This window comes from Haliotis cracherodii, unplaced genomic scaffold (genome assembly GCF_022045235.1).
Source record: "Haliotis cracherodii isolate W230 unplaced genomic scaffold, xgHalCrac1.p SCAF_15, whole genome shotgun sequence".
NCBI lineage: Eukaryota > Metazoa > Mollusca > Gastropoda > Lepetellida > Haliotidae > Haliotis > Haliotis cracherodii.
Genome location: NW_027266270.1, coordinates 31039472 through 31061120, shown reverse-complemented (window position 1 = coordinate 31061120; position 21649 = coordinate 31039472). Strand labels below are relative to the sequence as shown.

Genomic DNA, 21649 nt, shown 5'->3' with positions numbered 1-21649 from the left:
TCCTTCTTGATACATCCAAACAAAGGTTCTTCTTGATACATCCAAACAAAGGTTCCTCTTGATACATCCAAACAAAGGTTCCTCTTGATACATCCAAACAAAGGTTCCTCTTGATACATCCAAACAAAGGTTCCTCTTGATACATCCTAACAAAGGTTCCTCTTGATACATCCAAACAAAGGTTCCTCTTGATACATCCAAACAACAGTTCCTCTTGATACACCCAAACAAAGGTTCTTCTTGATACATCCTAACAAAGGTTCCTCTTGATACATCCAAACAACAGTTCCTCTTGATACATCCAAACAAAGGTTCCTCTTGATACATCCAAACAAAGGTTCCTCTTGATACATCCAAACAAAGGTTCCTCTTGATACATCCAAACAAAGGTTCCTCTTGATACATCCAAACAACAGTTCCTCTTGATACATCCAAACAAAGGTTCCTCTTGATACATCCTAACAAAGGTTCCTCTTGATACATCCAAACAACAGTTCCTCTTGATACATCCAAACAACAGTTCCTCTTGATACATCCAAACAAAGGTTCCTCTTGATACATCCAAACAAAGGTTCCTCTCGATACATCCAAACAAAGGTTCCCTTTGATACATCCAAACAAAGGTTCCTCTTGATACATCCAAACAAAGGTTCTTCTTGATACATCCAAACAAGGCTTCTCCTTGTTACATCCTAACAAAGGTTCGTCTTGACACATCCTAACAAAGGTTCTTCTTGATACATCCAAACAAGGGTTCTTCTTGTTACATCCTAACAAAGGTTCGTCTTGACACATCCTAACAAAGGTTCCTTCTGATACATTCTAACAAAGGTTCCTTCTGATACATTCTAGCAAAGGCTCCTTCTTGATATATTCTAGCAAAGGTTACTTCTTGATACGTTCTAACAAAGGTTACTTTTTGATACATTCTAAAAAAGGTTCTTCTTGATACATCCAAGCAAAGGTTCCTCTTGATACATTCTAACAAGGGTTCCTTCTTGATACATTCTAACAAAGGTTCCTTCTTGATAAATTCCTGCAATGGTTCCTTCTTGATACATCCAAACAAAGGTTCCTCTTGATACATCCAAACAAAGGTTCCTCTTGATACATCCTAACAAAGGTTCCTCTTGATACATCCAAACAAAGGTTCCTCTTGATACATCCAAACAAAGGTTCCTCTTGATACATCCAAACAAAGGTTCCTCTTGATACATCCAAACAAAGGTTCCTCTTGATACATCCAAACAAAGGTTCCTCTTGATACATCCAAACAAAGGTTCCTCTTGATACATCCAAACAAGGGTTCTTCTTGTTACATCCTAACAAAGGTTCGTCTTGACACATCCTAACAAAGGTTCTTCTTGATACATCCAAACAAGGGTTCTTCTTGTTACATCCTAACAAAGGTTCGTCTTGACACATCCTAACAAAGGTTCCTTCTGATACATTCTAACAAAGGTTCCTTCTGATACATTCTAACAAAGAGTCCTTCTTGATACATTCCAGCAAAATTTCCTTCTTGATAAATTTTAACAAAGGTTCCTTTTTGATACATTCTAACAAATGTTCAATCCTTGATACAATCCATTTTTTGTGTAGATCCTCTTTCGTGTTCGAAGGGCGGCATGTAGACAGGTTTTTCCAGTTTCTGCAGCACTTTTGCTGGGGCCAAAATGTTCTGGATCAAGTTGACAACGTGTGGATCGACTCCATTGCAGAATATGCAGAATATGCGATCGCATAGGAAATATATGTGTAGAAGACTGTTGGCCATGGGAAAGGTTCAGACTGGAAACACTTTGTGAATCATAGCCACAGAACCAACACTCTCCTTGAAGGCTGGCATTGTAAGCTGAACTCACTCACATTCTGTCACTCAAATGTGTACGGATTTGTGAGGTAAATGAAGAGAGAGCAACCCAAGACAGATTCGACTCAGCAGCGTGGACATGAACGAAGAAAGAAGAAGTAGGTAGCTGTAGACAACAGACTGAGGCGATTGGAAGACAACTTGATCCATGACAATCATCGACTGCTTGGTGATTGGGAACAGACATTGATTCAAGATGACTAAGGGTAAACATAAGCTTGACGTGGGAGGAAAGCCCGGAGTGATGTTGGTCGGAGACGTTTACCACTTTGGTGAAAGCCACGAACACGGATGTGGTGCTGACAAACCTAGAAACATAATCGGGCGAACAGGGATTCGAACCCACAATCGTAGGTTTCTTGACCAGTCAATCCAATTATTGAAATTGTGAACAACGACCCACGCCATCGGGGTACACGCAATGAACCAAATCAACAAGCCTGACCACCAGATCCATTTTGTAGCCTGTTTCGACCAGCATACAATACAGGGTAAAAGTCTTTTACTTTATTTCTCAACATTTCCGTAGAAAATTCCGAGTTTGATAAAATTCCTGCATAGCTACCCAAACACGACGCAGAACACCTGCGAATTATCCGCGAATATTTAGGCTAGGACATCTAGGCAAGAAGCATTAGCGAAAGAGTCAGAATTTCTGCTGGGATTGTCACAATATTTACATGGGAATTTGGCAAAGATGTTTAACTTAAACTTAAGTTATATCGATGATCTGATATCGTTAGATATTGGTCAAATAGCCAGTTTCCTTCCACTGATTTAGCAACCGAAGCTAGAAGTTTTCCCTCACATTTAGTTTTCTGCATAAAGATTCAGAGTAACAAAAAACTATCCATGAGACTGTATGGCAAGAGGGATGACTTCAACTTTCCAATAGTCAACTTCCCCTTTATGTTGAACAATATCCCACGGGGGCACGGGTGGCCCAGTCGTCTAAGGCGCCGCGATTCGCTGTGCAGAGTTGCGTTCCGTGGGCACGCCAGAAACATATGATTGTGGGTTTGAATCCTGGTTCGCCCCGGGTATGTTTCTAGGTTTATCGGCACCAGACTCGATTATTTACAGACCACCGCAATAAACCTGGAATATTGCTAAGTGCGGCGTTAAACAACAAACAAATAAAACTAAACATCAGTTTATTTTTAAAGCTAACGTACAAGCCAAAAGAAACGATGTGGGTTGATCTTTATTCAAATATTCATGTCGAAATAAATATTAACAACTTTATTAGGGTAGGAATATTTTACAAACTGGTGTTTTAGGCTAATTTAATTAAGGAGTATATCAATAACCATTGTCATGACAAAAACACACTTTAGTTACAAGAACATTAAATGTTATAAGCTCTTCTACTTCTGTCTCCTTACAATCCTTAGTTCATTGATTAGTTTCACGCCACCTGTCCCAACCTCACCTATAAACCCATTTTCCGGTACCGGTATTGTTCAATTTTACATTTTCGCGGAATCGATCGATACTCACAAAACACCTAATTGAGATCATAAGACAGTAAATTAGTTATTTAGAACTCGGTGGATTATTCACAAAGTTAACTTTTTTTTTGGCCTTTTGGTGTTGGTTGCTGGAAATCCCAACGGTGTTAAATCTGAAGGATGAACGATTAACAAATACAAGATAATTAAATGCCACAGTATTCATATTAGGCATAATGTTCAGATAAACATATATGATATCACAGTGTTTTAGAAATAAATATTTGACGTGGACAAAGCTTATGAGTTTTTGCCGACATATATATCAATATCTTGAAACGAACAAAGAAAATGTGTTCATGTTATTTGATTGTAATTATTTATAAAACAGGACATCGATACAGTGCGTCAAAGTTACACCACCAAAGTTTGAGTGCAGAGAAGTTCTTTCAATGATATTCAAATCTGGGACCTGAAAGAAAGCTTGCAAAACCAACTTGAGTGTGTGATGCAGGGAGACCTCCACGAAGCTGCATGTATTAATTTGTCACAAAAGCTGCATGAAAATGTTGCTTTCAGGAGACTTTTCACAAATCAAAATGTCGAATTTATTTTCGTAATAACAAATCTTTTTTCCGTTATAACGAATTTCTTTTCGTGTCTTTTCCATATTTCAATTTTTGACCCGAATAAGCTTTCGTATCCAACATCTAATTGTGAGGCCTTCATGATTCACCGAGCTCTATGTTAATTATAGACACTACGGTCGTTGTGTGGGAAATATATCTAGTCCTATAAACTATGGCGCATATTATGTGTTTTCATTTATATGGGTCCAGCTGACTAATTGGTCTAATGGGCTGAGACAAATGGTAATGTGCTGATTGTCGGTTTGGGGGTTATCCTCCATGACCCATCATATGTTGGAATCATGTAAAGTGACAATGTTACGGTGTCAATGAAATATCAAACAGCAGATACTTACTAAAATGTTAAATTAAGAAGGTACTATGAAAATAACAAATAGATAAAACAAAGTTAATCTTAACTCATAAACAAAGGTGAATAGTATGAAAGTGAGTGTAGCTCCTGCAGCGATAAAGTGAATGGGTTGTTATCGGGTCCATGTGTTTTTTGTATAGGCGAGTCCTAAATCATGGCGACTCTTAATAATAGTCGTGCGATGTTGCATTACAAAGTGGATTTTATATCCAGTCATGGTACACTTGAATCAGAATTAACATAATCATACCTTCAGATCGTGAGAACTCTATATATTCAACAATGGCCATGGACACTCATATTTCACTAACCAGCAGAGCATGCTACCATCGCATCTATAACATCAGTAAAGTCCGCCACCTACTTGATACTCCAACAGTTAAATTGTTGATGCAATGTCTTGTGACCTCCAAACTGGATTACTGCAATGCATTGTATGCTAATCTTCCCATGAAAGCCATATCAAAGCTACAACGCATTCAGAACTCTGCGGCTAGATGCATCTCTAAAGTTCCAAGATACAATCACATCAGTCCTGTCCTCAAAGCACTGCACTGGCTTCCAGTCTCCTTTCGTATAAACTATAAGATATGTATCATCACTCACGACTGCCTCAACAATAGCGACTATCCAGACTATCTCAAAGATCTTATATCTCTGTACACTCAGTTGTTGGTTAAGTTTTATTTTATCACATATCACTGGCAACCAATTAAGATCGTCAGTATGTTTTATTCTGTTACTTCTAGGTGAGGAGAAATGGGGTTTAACGTCGCGTCCAGATTTTTGAACTTATATAGCGACGTGCAAGCACGTGTGTGGGTGTGTGTGGCTGCTTGTACTAGCCCGGACTGATGCCGATTTATAGTGCTAGCCCACTGAGATATCATGCCGCAGTTTAACATGAATACCCCACTCAGACACAGTATACTGACTCCGAGCCGACCAGTCCTTGCTTTAACCCTTTAATGCCGAGCGTCAGACAGGGTAACAACAAGTACCATCTTTTAACGTCTTTTGATCTGTTACTTCTATGAGAAGCACCATGACTAACACTTGCCCTGAATGTTTGAACACGTGAAAAATCGCCATTTAAAAACAAAAACAAATGCAAGTGACACGAGAGGTGGAATCTGATTGGTCAATAGGAGGGACACAGCAGGGACGTAAAACGTTATAGCCATTTTGAGCCACGACAAGGGTGTAAAATGGACCTTGCCTCGGGAAGATGACTAAGACACTAAAACACTTAGACTAGAACACTCCACAAACAGACGCATATGGCCACAACACCTTATCAGACAAGATGAAATCTATTTACAAACACATACAACTTAGTAAAACATACACTAACCAATTAGGAAACATACAACTTGATGGATAACAACTTCAGGTTTATTTGTATTTGGCGACGCTTCAATGTAGATTTTTACACACATTTGATAAGTGTAGCTGGTGCGTTGAAATCGGTTGTCACTTGTTTGTGCACTGAAAGTATGAACTTAAGGATAGGTATTTAGTTCATAGTTAGTTAAATGATGGTTAGACAAATACCAGCTCGGAATATAACAAAACAGGCGCCTGTCGGAAAAGGCGATAATAGTTTTGTTAGTTTGTTGTTTAACGCCGCACTCAGCAATAGTCCAGCTCTATGGCGTCGGTCTGTAAATAATCAAGCCTGGACAAGACAATCCAGTGATTGATATTATGAGCATCGATCCATGCAATTGGGATCGATGACATTCTTCGACCAAGTCAGCGAGCCTAGGGATCGAGTGGCAAGGTTCTGTAACTGGATATCGTAACTCATCCCTCATTCCCTTCAATCACTGGTTGCCTGGTCCAGACTCCATCATTTTAAGTCCGCACTGATGTGGATGGTAATTGCTCGGTGAGGCGGTAAGCAACATAAACCTTCGCCTTCATTTAACTGCGGCTTGGTATCTCAGTGGGCTAGCACTATAAATCGTCATCAGTCCGGACTTGTACAAGCAGACACACACACACACACACACACACACACACACACACACACACACACACACACACACACACACACACACACACACACACACACATATACATATAAACTATAAGGGGAGAATGAAAATGACAAAGTTCTGTTTGTTTTCAGCCAGGTAGATGTTCGGGTGGAGAGATATCACAGCTACTGAAGTACATCTTCAAAATAACAAACATCCTGAATACATGACACTTTTTTATGGGTAGCAACTTTTTTATTCTTTGTACGACGTTTTAGATCCACGTCTTGCTCCTTCATCATGTGAATAAAAAAGTGTCATGTATTCATGTTCTCCCAACTTCTAATTGCCTATTGAAGTCTTCAGCTAACATCCTGTTATTTGGTAAAACATTCTTGAAAAATATATAAAGTTCAGCATTTCGTTTAACAATTTCTACAACCTGTCAGTCCTACAACGGAGGATGTCATGTTGACAAAAATGAAATGTCGCGGGGATTTCCGAGAAATGACTTGTCGCGTTGATTTCCGAGAAATGACTTGTCGCGGGGATCTCAAGCAATGACTTGTCACGTCGGTTTCCACGAAATTACCTGGTTGAGTTCAAGCAGTACTAGTTTACAACGGATTTGAAATTTAAGGTAGTCTAACAATGGATTAGATATTTTTTTATTTTATACATTTGAAATTCATTTAATTGTGCACATTGAAATGTTTTATGTGATTTATTTTAATTCTGGGCCGTCTAGTCATTTGGACGCACTTTATGATATTGGCAAAAACAGGAAAGTATTGACAGATTTATTTCATACCCAAAACATATCATCATACAGGAAGCTAAGTCATCAGTTATAACCTTGTATCCTGGCAGAAGTGACCAATACTAACCACAAAAAGAAACTGCTTTGTTAAAATTCTTTCTAAATTTGAAAATATAACACAAATGAAAATTGTACATGTAGTGAGTGAGTTGGGTTTAACGCCGCTTTCAACAGAATTACTGTCATTTCATGGCGTGTCAGCTTAATGTGGGAGGAAAGCCCGAAGTAATGCAGGTCTCGGACGTTTACCACTTCGGTGAAACCCACGAGCACGGGTATGGTGCTGTCAAATTGTACATGTAAACTTTACTAGGTGGATATTGAGATCACAGGAAGCTAAGACGGCAGGACATGTTTAATGTCCATGACATTGACATTACGAGTCCAAATGCCGGGCAGGGGTCAAGCATCAATGTCACAACCTCAATGCCCACCGTGAGCAGCGACAACAGCAGTACATAGTCGAAGCACAGAGCCTATCAAATGGGCATGGAAGACTTGTGGAATGGCTTGCCATATTCTCTTCTGCTGCCAAATCACGAGCGTTATCTGGCGGATTTGGTACACGGCGTAGACATCGTCCCATTTCATCCCACACATGCTCTATAGGGGAAAGATCCGGTGAACTTGCAGGCCAAGGAAGTACTTGAACATTGTTCTGTTGAACAAAAGTCATAGCAATTCTAGCCGCGTGAGGACGGGCATGATCCTCTTCGAATGTCAATTCTGGGCCATGACGTTGAAGAAATGGAATTGGCACTGGTCCGAGAGTTCGATCCCTGTAGCCCACACCTGTCAAATTGCCCTGAACAACAACTAATGGGGTTGTCTGACGCGCACTTTTCCCACCCCAAATCATCACGGCACACCTAAAGCGATTCCCCTCCATGACACAGACTTGAGCATAAGGCTCACTAGGACATCTTTAGACACGTTGACGTCCGTCACTATGGGAAATGTTAAATCTGTTAATGTCTCCCACCACATTTACGGTTTTGTCGATGACTTTGCGTCAGGATAGGTAGTATGGCGTAGCGACGTGGTGGTATCCCGTAATGACGTAAGCGGTTCCTCAGTGTGTTGGGGTGGATACGCCGAAGTCCTGGAATGGTCTGAGCAGTGGTCACTGCAGTCTGTAACCTGTGCCGGAGAAAGGTCACCCGTATCCATTTGTCCTGTCTTGGCGTTGTGACCCGTGGACGTCCTGCACGTGCGCAATCGGCAACCTCATTATTATTCTGATGACGTCTCAACAGTGCTGAAATGATGTTTCGGTGGCAATGGAAATGCGCAGCCACCTGACGTTGAGACTGTCCCCCACGGACCATCCCAATAGCCTCGTGACGTTGTGCAGTCTTAAGTCGTGGAATAATCTTGGACGCGACGTTAAACCCCATTTCACCTCACCTCACCTTAAGTCGTAGCATGATGTGCGGTTCATTAAACAAAAAAAATTTAGGCTTCCCAAATCAACAGCAGTTTTTGACATTCATGTGTTCCACGCAGTTTATCGAGATGCACATGCACAAACGTGTTGTATGTGTCTTTGCCAAAACCACTGACGTCGCGAAACGTTGCACACGCATGTGATTCAATTCATTTAATTAATTACTGTGTTTACATCTGTACTTGTGTATACATGTATTGCCAATATATAGTTTAATTTCCTTGCGCACAGTTTTGTGGGTAGTATATATTCTGAAAAGGGTGTGTTAAAGTGTCTATGCACTGAAGACAATTGACAGACATAACACATTAATTACAAAAGAAAACCAGGTATGTTGCTGTCTTATTAGCCATCGGCCTTATCCTTATTTAATTAGATAGCATTACCATGGCCCTCGGGGTGAGAAACTATACCCTTAATAAAGCAGTCTGTGGGGACATGGTGTGGATATCCCCCTCTGTCCGTCAATGGGGAATTGTTACTCGACTCTTTATGCGCCTCCGTAACCTACACCAAGGACGCTTAGCACATCTGGGCAACCAGAACACAACGTAATGTATTTTTGAGGATACACCGGAAATTAGAAACACTCGGCATGACGCACATAGCCTCCAACGACAACAGATACGGCAGTAAACATGTGTCATCGGAAGTGCAATGCAGAATGTTTGGAGAATTTAAAGAAGAGTCGGGACAGCAGTGGAATTAACGAACAGCAAGCGTGGGACAGGTGGCAATAAATTAAGAACTTACAGCACCATTAAGGATAATTACAGTGTTGAAGCATATGTACACAAAAGCCTCCCTAGAACTCTAAGAAGCGCCCTGTCAAGGTTTAGATGTGGTGTAGCACCGATGAGAGTTGATACCGGACGCTATACCAATACACCTCTTCAACAGAGAACCTGCCCGTGTTGTACGGATGAAATAGAAGATAAAAGGGATGTTTTATTAAATTGTCCACACTATGAAGGTCTTGGGGTTTATCTTATTTCCAAATGTAGTTACATATGTTCTGATTTTGATAGTTTTGTGATTTACAGAAAGTAGGTTTTATACTGTCCAGCCCAGAATTGATTTTTACAATTGCCAAGACATGCAAGAATATATTAACAACCAGATTGGATGCTCTTTTTTTATCAGTGTCATATAGTCTCTCATAACTCTTTTGTAGTGGCTCGTTACTTTATATATTAAGATATTTTTAAAGAGTTTATTTCCAATATATTATAAATGTAACGAGGTGAGACTCAAATAAATGATCGGTCTGTCTGTCTGCCTGTTACGAGCTGGGTCCATAAAACATTAAATTCGTTAGCAATATGTTTTGCGAATTAGTTTTTCTGGTGACAATGAACAGTATTCCCGTTATATCACTATCTCAGCTTGGTGTGGGAGGAAAGCCCGAAAGCAAACATGGACGTGTATCGCTTTAATTTTTAATGAGAAAAAACATAATCTGGCAATCTGGGATTCGAACCCGAGAGCCTAAGTTTCTGGCATGTATAAGGGAGGTAATGTGTTTCTGTTACACGGGTCCATCAGACAAATTTGTCGGACTTTGACACACGGGTATTGTGCTGATTGCAGGTTTATTTCTTATCCTCCATTACATATCATATGTAACAACAATTGACAATTTTTCCAAACAATGAAATATCAAACTGCATACATTTCCCAAACGTTATACACTATGAAAAAAAAAATAATAACAAAAACAAAGTAAATCTTACCTCATAAACAAAGGTGAATATTATGAAAGTGCAGCTAGATCTTGCAGTGATGGGTTTTTCATCGGCTTCACATGTACATAAACGCAAGTCATCTGTCTATTACACTCAGAGACCCCTCTGTTTTAATGCCAACTGATAACAGCGCCTTAAGAATTATATTTATTGGACAAAACCTTTTTCGTTACCTCACTGTTATAAATTTATCACAATTTATCTAATATATTCGTGTATTTAGCGACAGGCGCTTTGGAAAACATTTTTTGACGCTTGTCGTGTATGACTCAGCGCACAAAAATGTCGATCGTTATTCCATTTGATTCACTAACGATCCGGCTGAAACTTCCTTGGTCTAAATTAGATGAAAATACATTTGACATACCACCATGAAGATCCGGGTTGAATTGGTCCTCATCAATCCTTGCTTGTCTTAAGAACTGAAATACATGTGTTTTCTATAAACTTGTCTCGTGGGGAAATATGGCAAGACGATGTCAAACTTCTCTCATGCGGTGAGGTTAATCCCAACCATATGCCATAAACCACTGCCACATCAGCCATTAAGTATTCCCAGGTGGGCGTTGGTTCACTAGGAATTATATTTCTCTGTACATTTGAATGGGCAATCTTTGAAAGTTTTCATAACACATGTACACATTTTGATCAGGGTAGCGCAAGCGTAATTTAACTATAGTTCAGGGCAAAAGCTATACTTTATAAAACTACAGATAGGGGTAGACCAAACGTATTATTTTATTTACAACCTTATTGTTATAAGTGAAAATAGTTACGTTTTGAAGACTTGATACATCAGTTGAAGCCATCCAAAAAAATATATCACTATATTACATAATAATTACAGGATACAAAGCCCGCCCCCCTTTCATATCAAGTTTATGTCCCAAGAGGAATAATTTTGTTTTGTCCCGAGCTCAAGTCCACGAGGAACATAAACGTGATATGAAAGGGGGACAAGTATTGTATCCTATTTCTTACCCATCCCGTTAAAAAATGTAAAACACCCCAAACACCATTTTTGCGTTTTCTGCATATGAAGCGACATCCAGAGTGATACAAGCGCTTGGTGAATGGAATGTCGACCGTAAAACCTATTTAAGAAAATCCTTGCGTGCAGAAGAAATACCCTAGATTAATGTATTAAAAGAACAACGATGATAACATTTTGAAATCAAATAACTGTTTACTGAACATTTTATGTTCATGTGTATAAGTTTATACAAATTAAAAAATATTTTCTAAATATAACTAAGTATGGTTTTAACAGTTTGAAAATCTATTGCCCGTTATTTCTTCCTGGTAGCCGTCTCGCCACAGTTCAGTCGACAGAAACCTAGCTGGTGGTCATGGAGTGAGAAAAGCGCGCCCGTTTGAATTAGCAATAACAAGAACATGACAAGATAATAACTGGAGTTAACAGCAGTATGTAGGAAACTCGTTTTGAACGGCATTGTTGTTTGTGCCCAATTCTCATTCGAAAACGAATCACTCATACATGCGGCAAATAGGTTGTCGGCACATTGCGAACATGAGCGTGATCTGAATTCACGCTAATGTTGAAAACATCACCATATATTGCACCAGAAAACACAGTGCCAGCAATTTTCAAACTTGAAGAGTTGGAGTCTTGTTTACATGTGAGTTGGACCCACAACGGATCGTAGAGGGAATCCACATAAACTCCCATACCCCCTAAATATAAGTAGAGAAAAGGAGCGTCACTCGCCATCTTTACGGTTTTGTATACATCCAGAAACGCTTATTGTCATACACACCTCTGACCGCATATTTATAGGCAACTCATTTTCTACACATGTACAAGCCATCTAGATGTTCCTTACTTACCAAAACATAAAAATTGTATTTCGCCAGCTGGGTAAATGTTGCGAATGTCGAGCGGAAGTAGATTTCAGACTACTGCAAACACCAAGAAATCAGTTTTCAGGATTTCTGTCGCGAAATTGTCATTCTGTAATGACTAGTATCAGCCAGCATTCCATATTTGTGGAGAGAGCGCTAGCGTATTTTAGAAAACACAATCATCTCACATGGCGGAGTGAGTGCGTGAGTATGGCTTTACGCCGCTTTTAGCAATATTCCAGCAATATCACGGCGGGGGACACCAGAAATGGGCTTCACACATTGTACCCATGTCGGGAATCGAACCCGAGTCTTCGGCATGACGATCAAACGCTTTAACCACTAGGCTCCCCGAACGCCCCTTTACACTGCGGAACATACACATATAAAGACCAGCCAGTGTTGTGGCGTTCCCATCCCACTCCCATCTTGGTAAAGTGACACGTCAAGTCATCGCTGAAAAGGGAACACGACATCCAATCATGACACCAGGAGTCCGAGAAAAAGGGAAGCATGTAATACCCAAATGGAACCGTTGGTGGCATGTGGCCAAACTGTTTTCGCCCATTGGCGAACTATGTTAATAATGCTATAAATTAGTTGAATTAAGTTAAAAACAAGTTGAATTATGTGTCATGATACATGAAGACACACCTTTATGTATTTGCAAAAAACCCCACCCAACATGACTGTTGAGCAAATGAAACTTTGCTGTGTGTGTGTGTGTGTGTGTGTGTGTGTGTGTGTCTATGTGTCACCAAGCTTGACCACCCTATCTATTAAGTCGCCTCTTACGACAAACATATTGGTTACAATGGACCCAATCTAACAAGAATTCCCCAAGGGGTTCGGTGTGTGTGTGTGTGTGTGTGTGTGTGTGTGTGTGTGTGTGTGTGTGCATATTATCCTGTATAGCTTTGTCTTCTCATATATATTCATGTAATTTTTCACTTCTACGAAGACCATAAATAGTGTCTAATGGGGCAGTCATTTGCCAGAATTCATGGAAAACAGACTTCCAGCGAGAATTTCACTGGTCGATGTTGTATGATGTGCTGATGCGTCCTGCGTTTGGCCTGCATAGAATATACCAAGGCCTTTGACAGTGGTGTTAACCAGGGGTTGCTTTTCTTTGATAAATCACATTTAAGCATTCAATATTAATTCCGGTAGATTAAATTTTTAAAAATCATTTTAAATCATCAACAAGTTTTTAACACTGTGTTAATTTTGAAGAAATGATTTCTTACGTCACTGTATGTAATATTCAAATCTTACAACGGTTATAAATAATCAGGTCTTGACCAGGTAATCCAATTGGTTGACTGCAAGAGAAACGTTTCAAGCCGGCGGGGCAAATGCTTGACACACAATCAACCAGGTCACACATTGAGGGTTTCTATTTGCTGCCATGTTTAAGGATGCTCCGGGTTAGAATTGGTCTTCAGCAACCCATGCTTGTCGTAAGTGGCGAGTAACGGGATCGAGTGGTCAGGCTCGCTGACTTAGTTGATGCATGTCATCGCATCCCAATTGCGTAGATCGATGCTCGTGATGTCAATCACTGGCTTGTCTGGTTCAGACTCGATTATTTCCAGACCGCCGTCATATAGCTGGAATATTGCTGAGTGCGGCGTTAAAGAACAAACAAACGCACATTGTACCCACCCGATTCTCATTTTAGTCGACTTCTGTTCGCATGTAGAAAGTTTGTTTGTTTTGATTGTTTGTAGCTTTACGCAATCGGCCTTTAAATAATTAAGTCTGCGACAGCTATATCACGGCGGCCTCTTATAGTGGCGGGTGGTCAGACAGTGGTTGCTATGATGAGCAAAAGACCATCAGTCGGTCACGATGACACGCAACCGCCGACCCTTACCCCATGACCCAATTTAGTCTCTTCTTCCGAGGGGGTACGGATGGCCCAATCGTCTAAGGCTGCGATTCGCGGTGCAGAGTTGCGTCCCTTGGGCACGCCAGAAACCTATGATTGTGGGCTCGAATCCCGGTTCGCCCTATTATGTTTCTAGGTTTGGCAGCACCATACCCGTGCTCGAGGGTTTCACCGAAGTGGTAAACGTCTGAGACCTGCATCACTTCGGGCTTTCCTCTCACATTAAGCTGACACGCCGCGATATAACTGGAATACTGTAAAAAGGGGCGTTAAACCTAACTCACTCACTCACTCTTCTTCCGATCAGCAATGGAGAGCTGAAGACCTAATCTAACCTAGGCCCCCACGGGGTGCAAGCAGCAAGTATAACGCCCACTGGGGCAGTGGGGTAGCCTATGACCCGGGTTCCATTCTCCTCATGGGTACAATGTGTGAAGCCAATTTCTGGTGTCCCCATGGAATATTGCTAAAAGCGGCGTAAAACCTTACTCACGCACTATAATGTTCACTTCAGTATGTGTCGAGTCCGCTGTGTTGTCCCAGTCGATCCAGCATCCTGACCGGCAAATACGTCCACAACCATCACGGCATCAACAACTCCGTCTCCGGCGGCTGCAGCAGCCCCGAATGGCAGCAGATGAATGAGGCTGCGGCGTTCCCGGTGTATCTGAAGAAGCAGGGCTACAACACCTTCTTTGCCGGCAAATATCTTAATCAGGTAGTTTTACTCGGGTGTTTCCATTGCGTAGACCACGTACAGGTGAACACCCCGTTGATCCGGGCCTAATTAATGCACAGTTTAACACCTCGTTGATCCGGACCTAATTGATGGTCAGGCTAACACCTCGTTGATCCGGACCTAATTAATGCACAGTTTAACACCTCGTTGATCCGGACCTAATTAATGCACAGTTTAACACCTCGTTGAACCGGACCTAATTAATGCACAGTTTAACACCTCGTTGATCCGGACCTAATTAATGCACAGTTTAACACCTCGTTGATCCGGACCTAATTAATGTACAGGCTAACACCTCGTTGATCCGGACCTAATTAATGCACAGTTTAACACCCCGTTGATCTGGACCTAATTAATGTACAGGCTAACACCTCGTTGATCCGGACCTAATTATTGACAGATTAACACCCCGTTGATCCGGACCTAATTAATGCACAGTTTATAACCCCGTTCATCCGGACCTAATTAATGCACAGATTATCACCTCGTTGATCCGGACCTAATTGATGTACAGTTTAACACCCCATTGATCCGGACCTAATTAATGCACAGATTAACACCCCGTTGATCCGGACCCAATTAATGCACAGATTAACACCCCGTTGATCCGGACCTAATTGATGTACAGTTTAACACCCCGTTGATCCGGACCTAATTGATGTACAGTTTAACACCCCGTTGATCCCGACCTATTTATCATACAGAATCACTTCCCTTTCATCCCGACCTAATTGATGTAAGGTTATTATGTACAAGTGATTTACAGGTGTGCAGTCATTTTATTCGACAAAATCAACTTTTCCTTTCTTTAAGAAACCAGTGCACTAAATAACACCCCACAACATCCCTTTTTAACTTGAACATTTACGGCAAAGCGTAAGTACATGGAAATGAAATACGAAAAAGAGCCTACTTGTTAAAGATGATGTTGGTGATGTACTTCTGGTGGCTGACCTCATTTTTTCCTTACCCTGTCAGAGCGTGAGACGCATTGGATGACCGAGTTAATCTCTGTTTCAGTACGGCTTCCAGCAGACTGGAGGGGTGAAACACGTGCCCCCGGGCTGGGACTGGTGGGTAGGACTGGTATGTCAACATCACTTAATTGTCTTTGTGACGGACCATTAAGAGACCATTTATTATAGTTTTTGAAAGGGGTGGTTATTATTGTTTTGAAAGGGGAGCCACATCTTTTCTTCCACTGCACAATTTTATCAGAACATCCAGGAAAAGTATTTTATCTCTTCCAATAGTAGTATCAGAACCACCCCTAACACACACCCAGATTATATTAATGGTAGTCCTTAAGGGAATTCAATGGGCTCGGTGGCTATGGGGTATAAGTCAGTCACTATGCAGGACTGCTCCCCGCCACTATCTGCTGGTTATGAGTTCGAATTCAACATCTGTAAACCGATCTGACCAACTCACTCACTTATGTCTTCCCTTAAACATCACGCTCGAGTATCCACTTACTTCCTGTCTCAAGGTCGGCAACTCCGTCTACTACAACTATACCCTCTCCATCAACGGTACAGCTGAGAAACACGGCGAAGTCTACGAGAGAGACTACTTGACAGACGTCATTGTGAGTAACATGTATGCTTATCTATGCTCCACGGACGTCATTGTGAGTAATACGTATGCTTATCTATGCTCCACGGACGTCACTGTGAGTAACACGTATGCTTATCTATGCTCCACGGATGTCACTGTGAGTAACATATATGCTTATATATGCTCCACGGACGTCACTGAGAGTAACACGTATAGTTATCTATCCTTCACGGACGTCATTGTGAGTAACACGTATAGTTATCTATCCTTCACGGACGTCACTGTGAGTAACACGTATAGTTATCTATGCTCCACGGACGTCACTGTGAGTAACACGTATGCTTATCTATGCTCCACGGACGTCACTGTGAGTAACACGTATGCTTATCTATGCTCCACGGATGTCACTGTGAGTAACACATATGCTTATCTATGCACCACGGACCTCATTGTGAGTAACACGTATAGTTATCCATGCTCCACGGACGTCACTGTGAGTAACACGTATGCTTATCTATGCTCCACGGACGTCATTGTGAGTAACACGTATAGTTATCTATCCTTCACGGACGTCACTGTGAGTAACACGTATGTTTATCCATGCTCCACGGACGTCACTGTGAGTAACACGTATGCTTACATATGCTCCACGGACGTCACTGTGAGTAACACGTATGCTTATCTATGCTCCACGGACGTCATTGTGAGCAACACATATGCTTATCTATGCACCATGAACGTCACTGAGAGTAACACATATGCTTATCCATGCTCCACGGACGTCACTGTGAGTTACACATATGCTTATCTATGCTCCACGGACGTCACTGTGAATAACACATATGCTTATCTATGCTCCACGGACGTCATTGTGAGTAACACGTATGCTTATCTATGCACCACGGACGTCACTGAGAGTAACACATATGCTTATCTATGCTCCAAGAACGTCACTGAGAGTAACACATATGTTTATCTATGCTCCACGGACGTCACTGTAGGTAACACATATGCTTATCTATGCTCCAAGGACGTCACTGTGAGTAACACATATGTTTATCTATGCTCCACGGACGTCATTGTGAGTAACACGTATGCTTATCTATGCACCACGGACGTCACTGAGAGTAACACATATGCTTATCTATGCTCCAAGAACGTCACTGAGAGTAACACATATGTTTATCTATGCTCCACGGACGTCACTGTAGGTAACACATATGCTTATCTATGCTCCAAGGACGTCACTGTGAGTAACACATATGTTTATCTATGCTCCACGGACGTCACTGAGAGTAACACATATGCTTATCCATGTTCCACGGACGTCACTGAGAGTAACACATATGTTTATCTATGTTCCACGGACGTCACTGAGAGTAACACATATGCTTATCTATGCTCCAAGGACGTCACTGAGAGTAACACATATGTTTATCTATGCTCCACGGACGTCACTGAGAGTAACACATATAGTTATCTATGCTCCACGGACGTCACTGTAGGTAACACATATGCTTATCTATGCTCCACGGACGTCACTGTAGGTAACACATATGCTTATCTATGCTCCACGGACGTCACTGAGAGTAACACATATGTTTATTTATGCTCCACGGACGTCACTGAGAGTGACACATATGTTTATCTATGTTTCACGGACGTCACTGAGAGTGACACATATGTTTATCTATGCTCCACGGACGTCACTGTTAATAGCCCCACGATCTGGAATCTCGCAAGTTTGGTTGTAGACGTTGTAACAATGACGTGCAATGTTGAAAACTAAGACACCATGTCTGTGTAATTAGTTTATCCTTACTGCTAGATTTACATACATCACCCGATATGAACAGGCATACTTTCTTCCAAACAATCCTGTTCCGTCAAGCACTTAAAGTTTCCTATGAACTAAACTGCTAAAAGAAAGTATTCAACCATGTTTGATGGTGGCTAACAATGAAATAAACAAGACATGGCTATTCGATGGTGTATTCGATAAGGGTATCGTACCTATGTTTTGGATCTGGCAGGGTTTCGACGACTGTTTCAGGCTAGTAACGTTTCGATAACGTTTGTAATATTTAAGTCAAATCCAAGAACTATCATCATCATCATCATCATCATCATATCACGGTATCACGTGCCTCGCGTACTTTATATTATTCTCGATACATATGTTTGGGGACAAGACATTTGCTGAGCGTCAAATATTTATGTGACTTTAAGACAACGACATGACGAAAGAGTGCAATTTATTATTAAGATTAAATATTCATCAGTACCATTGAGTAAACACGTGATGTTATTTGTAAAATTGGTACAATACTAAGCGTATCGTGTATCGCATTGTTTTGTTTCATATCGCGGTTCTCAGCTGAATCCACTTTATCGTGAAGTTAGATACGTGGACACAACTGACCATCTCTTAACTCAACTCAAGCAGTCCAATCTATCAACTGTCCGTTTGAGTCACTATTTCATATATTTTCGTTGACCGTATCTGACCAGTACGTATGAAAAGCGAAACTGAATAAATTGATGTCCATTTTATGTTACACGAGGTCAATATTTGTCAAAATGTACAAGTAAATACTTATATTTACAGATCTATAGTTCAGCCCAAAGTCCTACAAATATCTCTAGTTGTGCGTTTCATGCATGGCACTACATAATAATATTTGAAGTAACACGCAATTCTATGCCCTTCACTGTGTACTATAGAACCGTGGGTGGTATCTTGAATAGAATGAGTCAATCCGTGAGTCTTGTATTGTGGACACCTGTTTAGTAGCAATATAAACAGGGTCCGGCCCGTCGAGACAAGGCACATCCCCGCCACACGAATCACACTCGAACAAACAAAGACATAACACTGGAGCAGCTCACACGATAAAAACCCCTTCATTCCTTAGGTCCCGCAGATCACAACCAAAATTGGCAGCGGAGCAACTCCAACATTGGTTTTCGAACTGGCCACAATATTTCTTGATTTTGGTTGGTTTGATGTTTAACGCCGCACTCAGCAATATTCCAGCTATATGACGGCGGTCTGTAAATAATCGAGTCTGGACCAGACAATCCAGTGATTAATATCATGAGCATCAATCCACGCAATTGGGATTGATGACATGCATCAACCAAGTCAGCGAGCCTGACCACCCGATCCCGTTAGTCGCCTTTTACGACAAGCAAAGTCACCTTTTACGGCAAGCATGGGTTGCTGGAGACCTATTCTACCCCGGAATCTTCACGGGTCTCATTAGGGATGAGGAAAGATCTTTCTCGAAGGTGATCTCGTTTAAGATAAAAATTTCCCGTTAATTTTCATTGTGAAAATTTATATGCCTTGAGCTGTTATCCACTGTTTTAAGCTGTACCAAACCTGAAAATGTGATTTTGTCTGTTGAAATGTTTGCAAGCATGTTAACCCTGAAAGTTCCAAGGAATTGAGATTTTTTATGTGATAAGACATGGAACTTTTGAGTCGGGGGAATGCCTGATGCTCTGCAATGTTTGTTTGTGTGTTGTTCAACGACTCACTCATTACGACGGCGGTCCGGAAATAATTGAGCCTGAGCCAGACAATCCAGTGATTGACATCATGATCATCGTTCTACACAATTGAGATACGCTGACAAGCTTCAGCCAAGTCAGCGAGTCCGGACACTAGAATCGTTCGTCGTGGGCTGCTGTAGATTAATTCTGACCCGGATGATCTTCACGGGCCTTACACAACAATGACTGCTATATCAGCTGTAATACGGGTGCTGGCCAAACATATCTTAATTGACATGATGATGAAGTGGATGAGTATGGTTTTACGCCGCTTTTAGCAATATTCCAGCAATATCACGGCGGGGGACGCCAGAAATGGGCTTCACACATTGTACCCATGTCGGGAATCGAACCCGGGTCTTCGGCGTGACGAGCCAACGCTTTAACCACTAGGCTACCCGAACGCCCTCATTGACATAAAGTTGAACGATAAATTTCATTTCAGCATAGACGGGGTCTAGAGTTTCTGGAGATGCAGTCCCGAGACAGCCCCTCCCCCTTCTTCATGATGCTCTCGACCCCCGCCTGCCACGACCCCTTCACCCCCGCGCCTCAGTACAACAGCACCTTCAGTGACGCCAGGGCACCGAGGGGTGGTTCATTCAACCTTCACGCTGAGGTGACAACTTTTGTCAAAACACTTGACCCATGCGACGAAAGCGACATTAGCGCTAAGACTATCGTTACTCCCATCCTTCAACATAGGCTTACGGAAGTCGTAGTGCTAAGATTGCTTTGTGAAAACTAGGTTCAATCAAACGAAAAGGCGTATTAGTCGAATATAATACACCACGCAACTTTTCAAAAGGATAGTGACTACAGGAGGCTACATTTGACGAGTTACACGGAAGCGAATTAAATTTTACACCGCTAACGAAATATTTCCGCCGTGCGATGGCGGGAATCGTTTTATATTCTGCATTGTTTTTTTTTCCTGCACTAAGCACACATCCACTATTTTCACGGTGGCTTGAATAATATCCGGGTCTGGGCCAGACGATGTAATGAGCATCGAAGCCATAATTCGGGTACAGTGTCATACAATAATCCAAGTCACCAAGCTTGAGCACTCGATCCATTTAGTAGCCTCGTACGACGAACACAGGGTGCTGAGAACCAATGGTAGCCCATGACACCTCAGGTGTATTTGTGATTGAGCCTATGCCACTGGGTTCTTCTCAGTCCTTGAAGGGGGCGCGGGTGGCCAAGTCGTCTAAGCGCCGCGATTCGCTGCGCAGAATTGCGTCCCTTGGGCACGCCAGAAACCTATGAATTGGTTCGAATCCCGGTTCGCCCCGATTATGTTTCTAGGTTTGTCAGCACCATACCCGTGCTCGTGGGTTTCACCGAAGTGGTAAACGTCTGAGACCTGCATCACTTCGGACTTTCCTCCCACACTAAGCTGACACGCCGCGATATAACTGGAATACTGTTAAGCGGCGTTAAACCCAACTCACTCACTCACTCACTCACTCACACACTCAGTCCTTGAAGAGCGCCACATATATGCTTGCTTACAGCCTTTATTCGAGACAAGCGTATTTTTAGCCTATCTTCAAAGAAATTATTTTGTGGTTTGTTTAAAAAAATATATTCTCAATGCGTCACGGTCAAGGATCAGATAAAACATTCTGGAATTTTGGAATGAACATTTCCTTCCATTCATGTCCCTATATAAATATGTAATAATTATTAATCTCATACGTAAACGAGACTTA

At 41.5% G+C, this 21649-nt stretch overlaps 1 protein-coding gene across 1 annotated transcript in view; it reads left to right on the top strand.

Annotated features, from left to right (window-relative positions):
* LOC139462046 (N-acetylglucosamine-6-sulfatase-like) overlaps positions 1 to 21649 on the top strand; it is a 53864-nt gene that overhangs the window by 6447 nt on the left and 25768 nt on the right. The window contains exons 3-6 of the mRNA XM_071243548.1: positions 14592 to 14795; positions 15837 to 15902; positions 16306 to 16404; positions 20377 to 20550. Coding sequence (XP_071099649.1) covers positions 14592 to 14795; positions 15837 to 15902; positions 16306 to 16404; positions 20377 to 20550 — 543 coding nt within the window. The remainder of the gene's footprint in view (positions 1 to 14591; positions 14796 to 15836; positions 15903 to 16305; positions 16405 to 20376; positions 20551 to 21649) is intronic.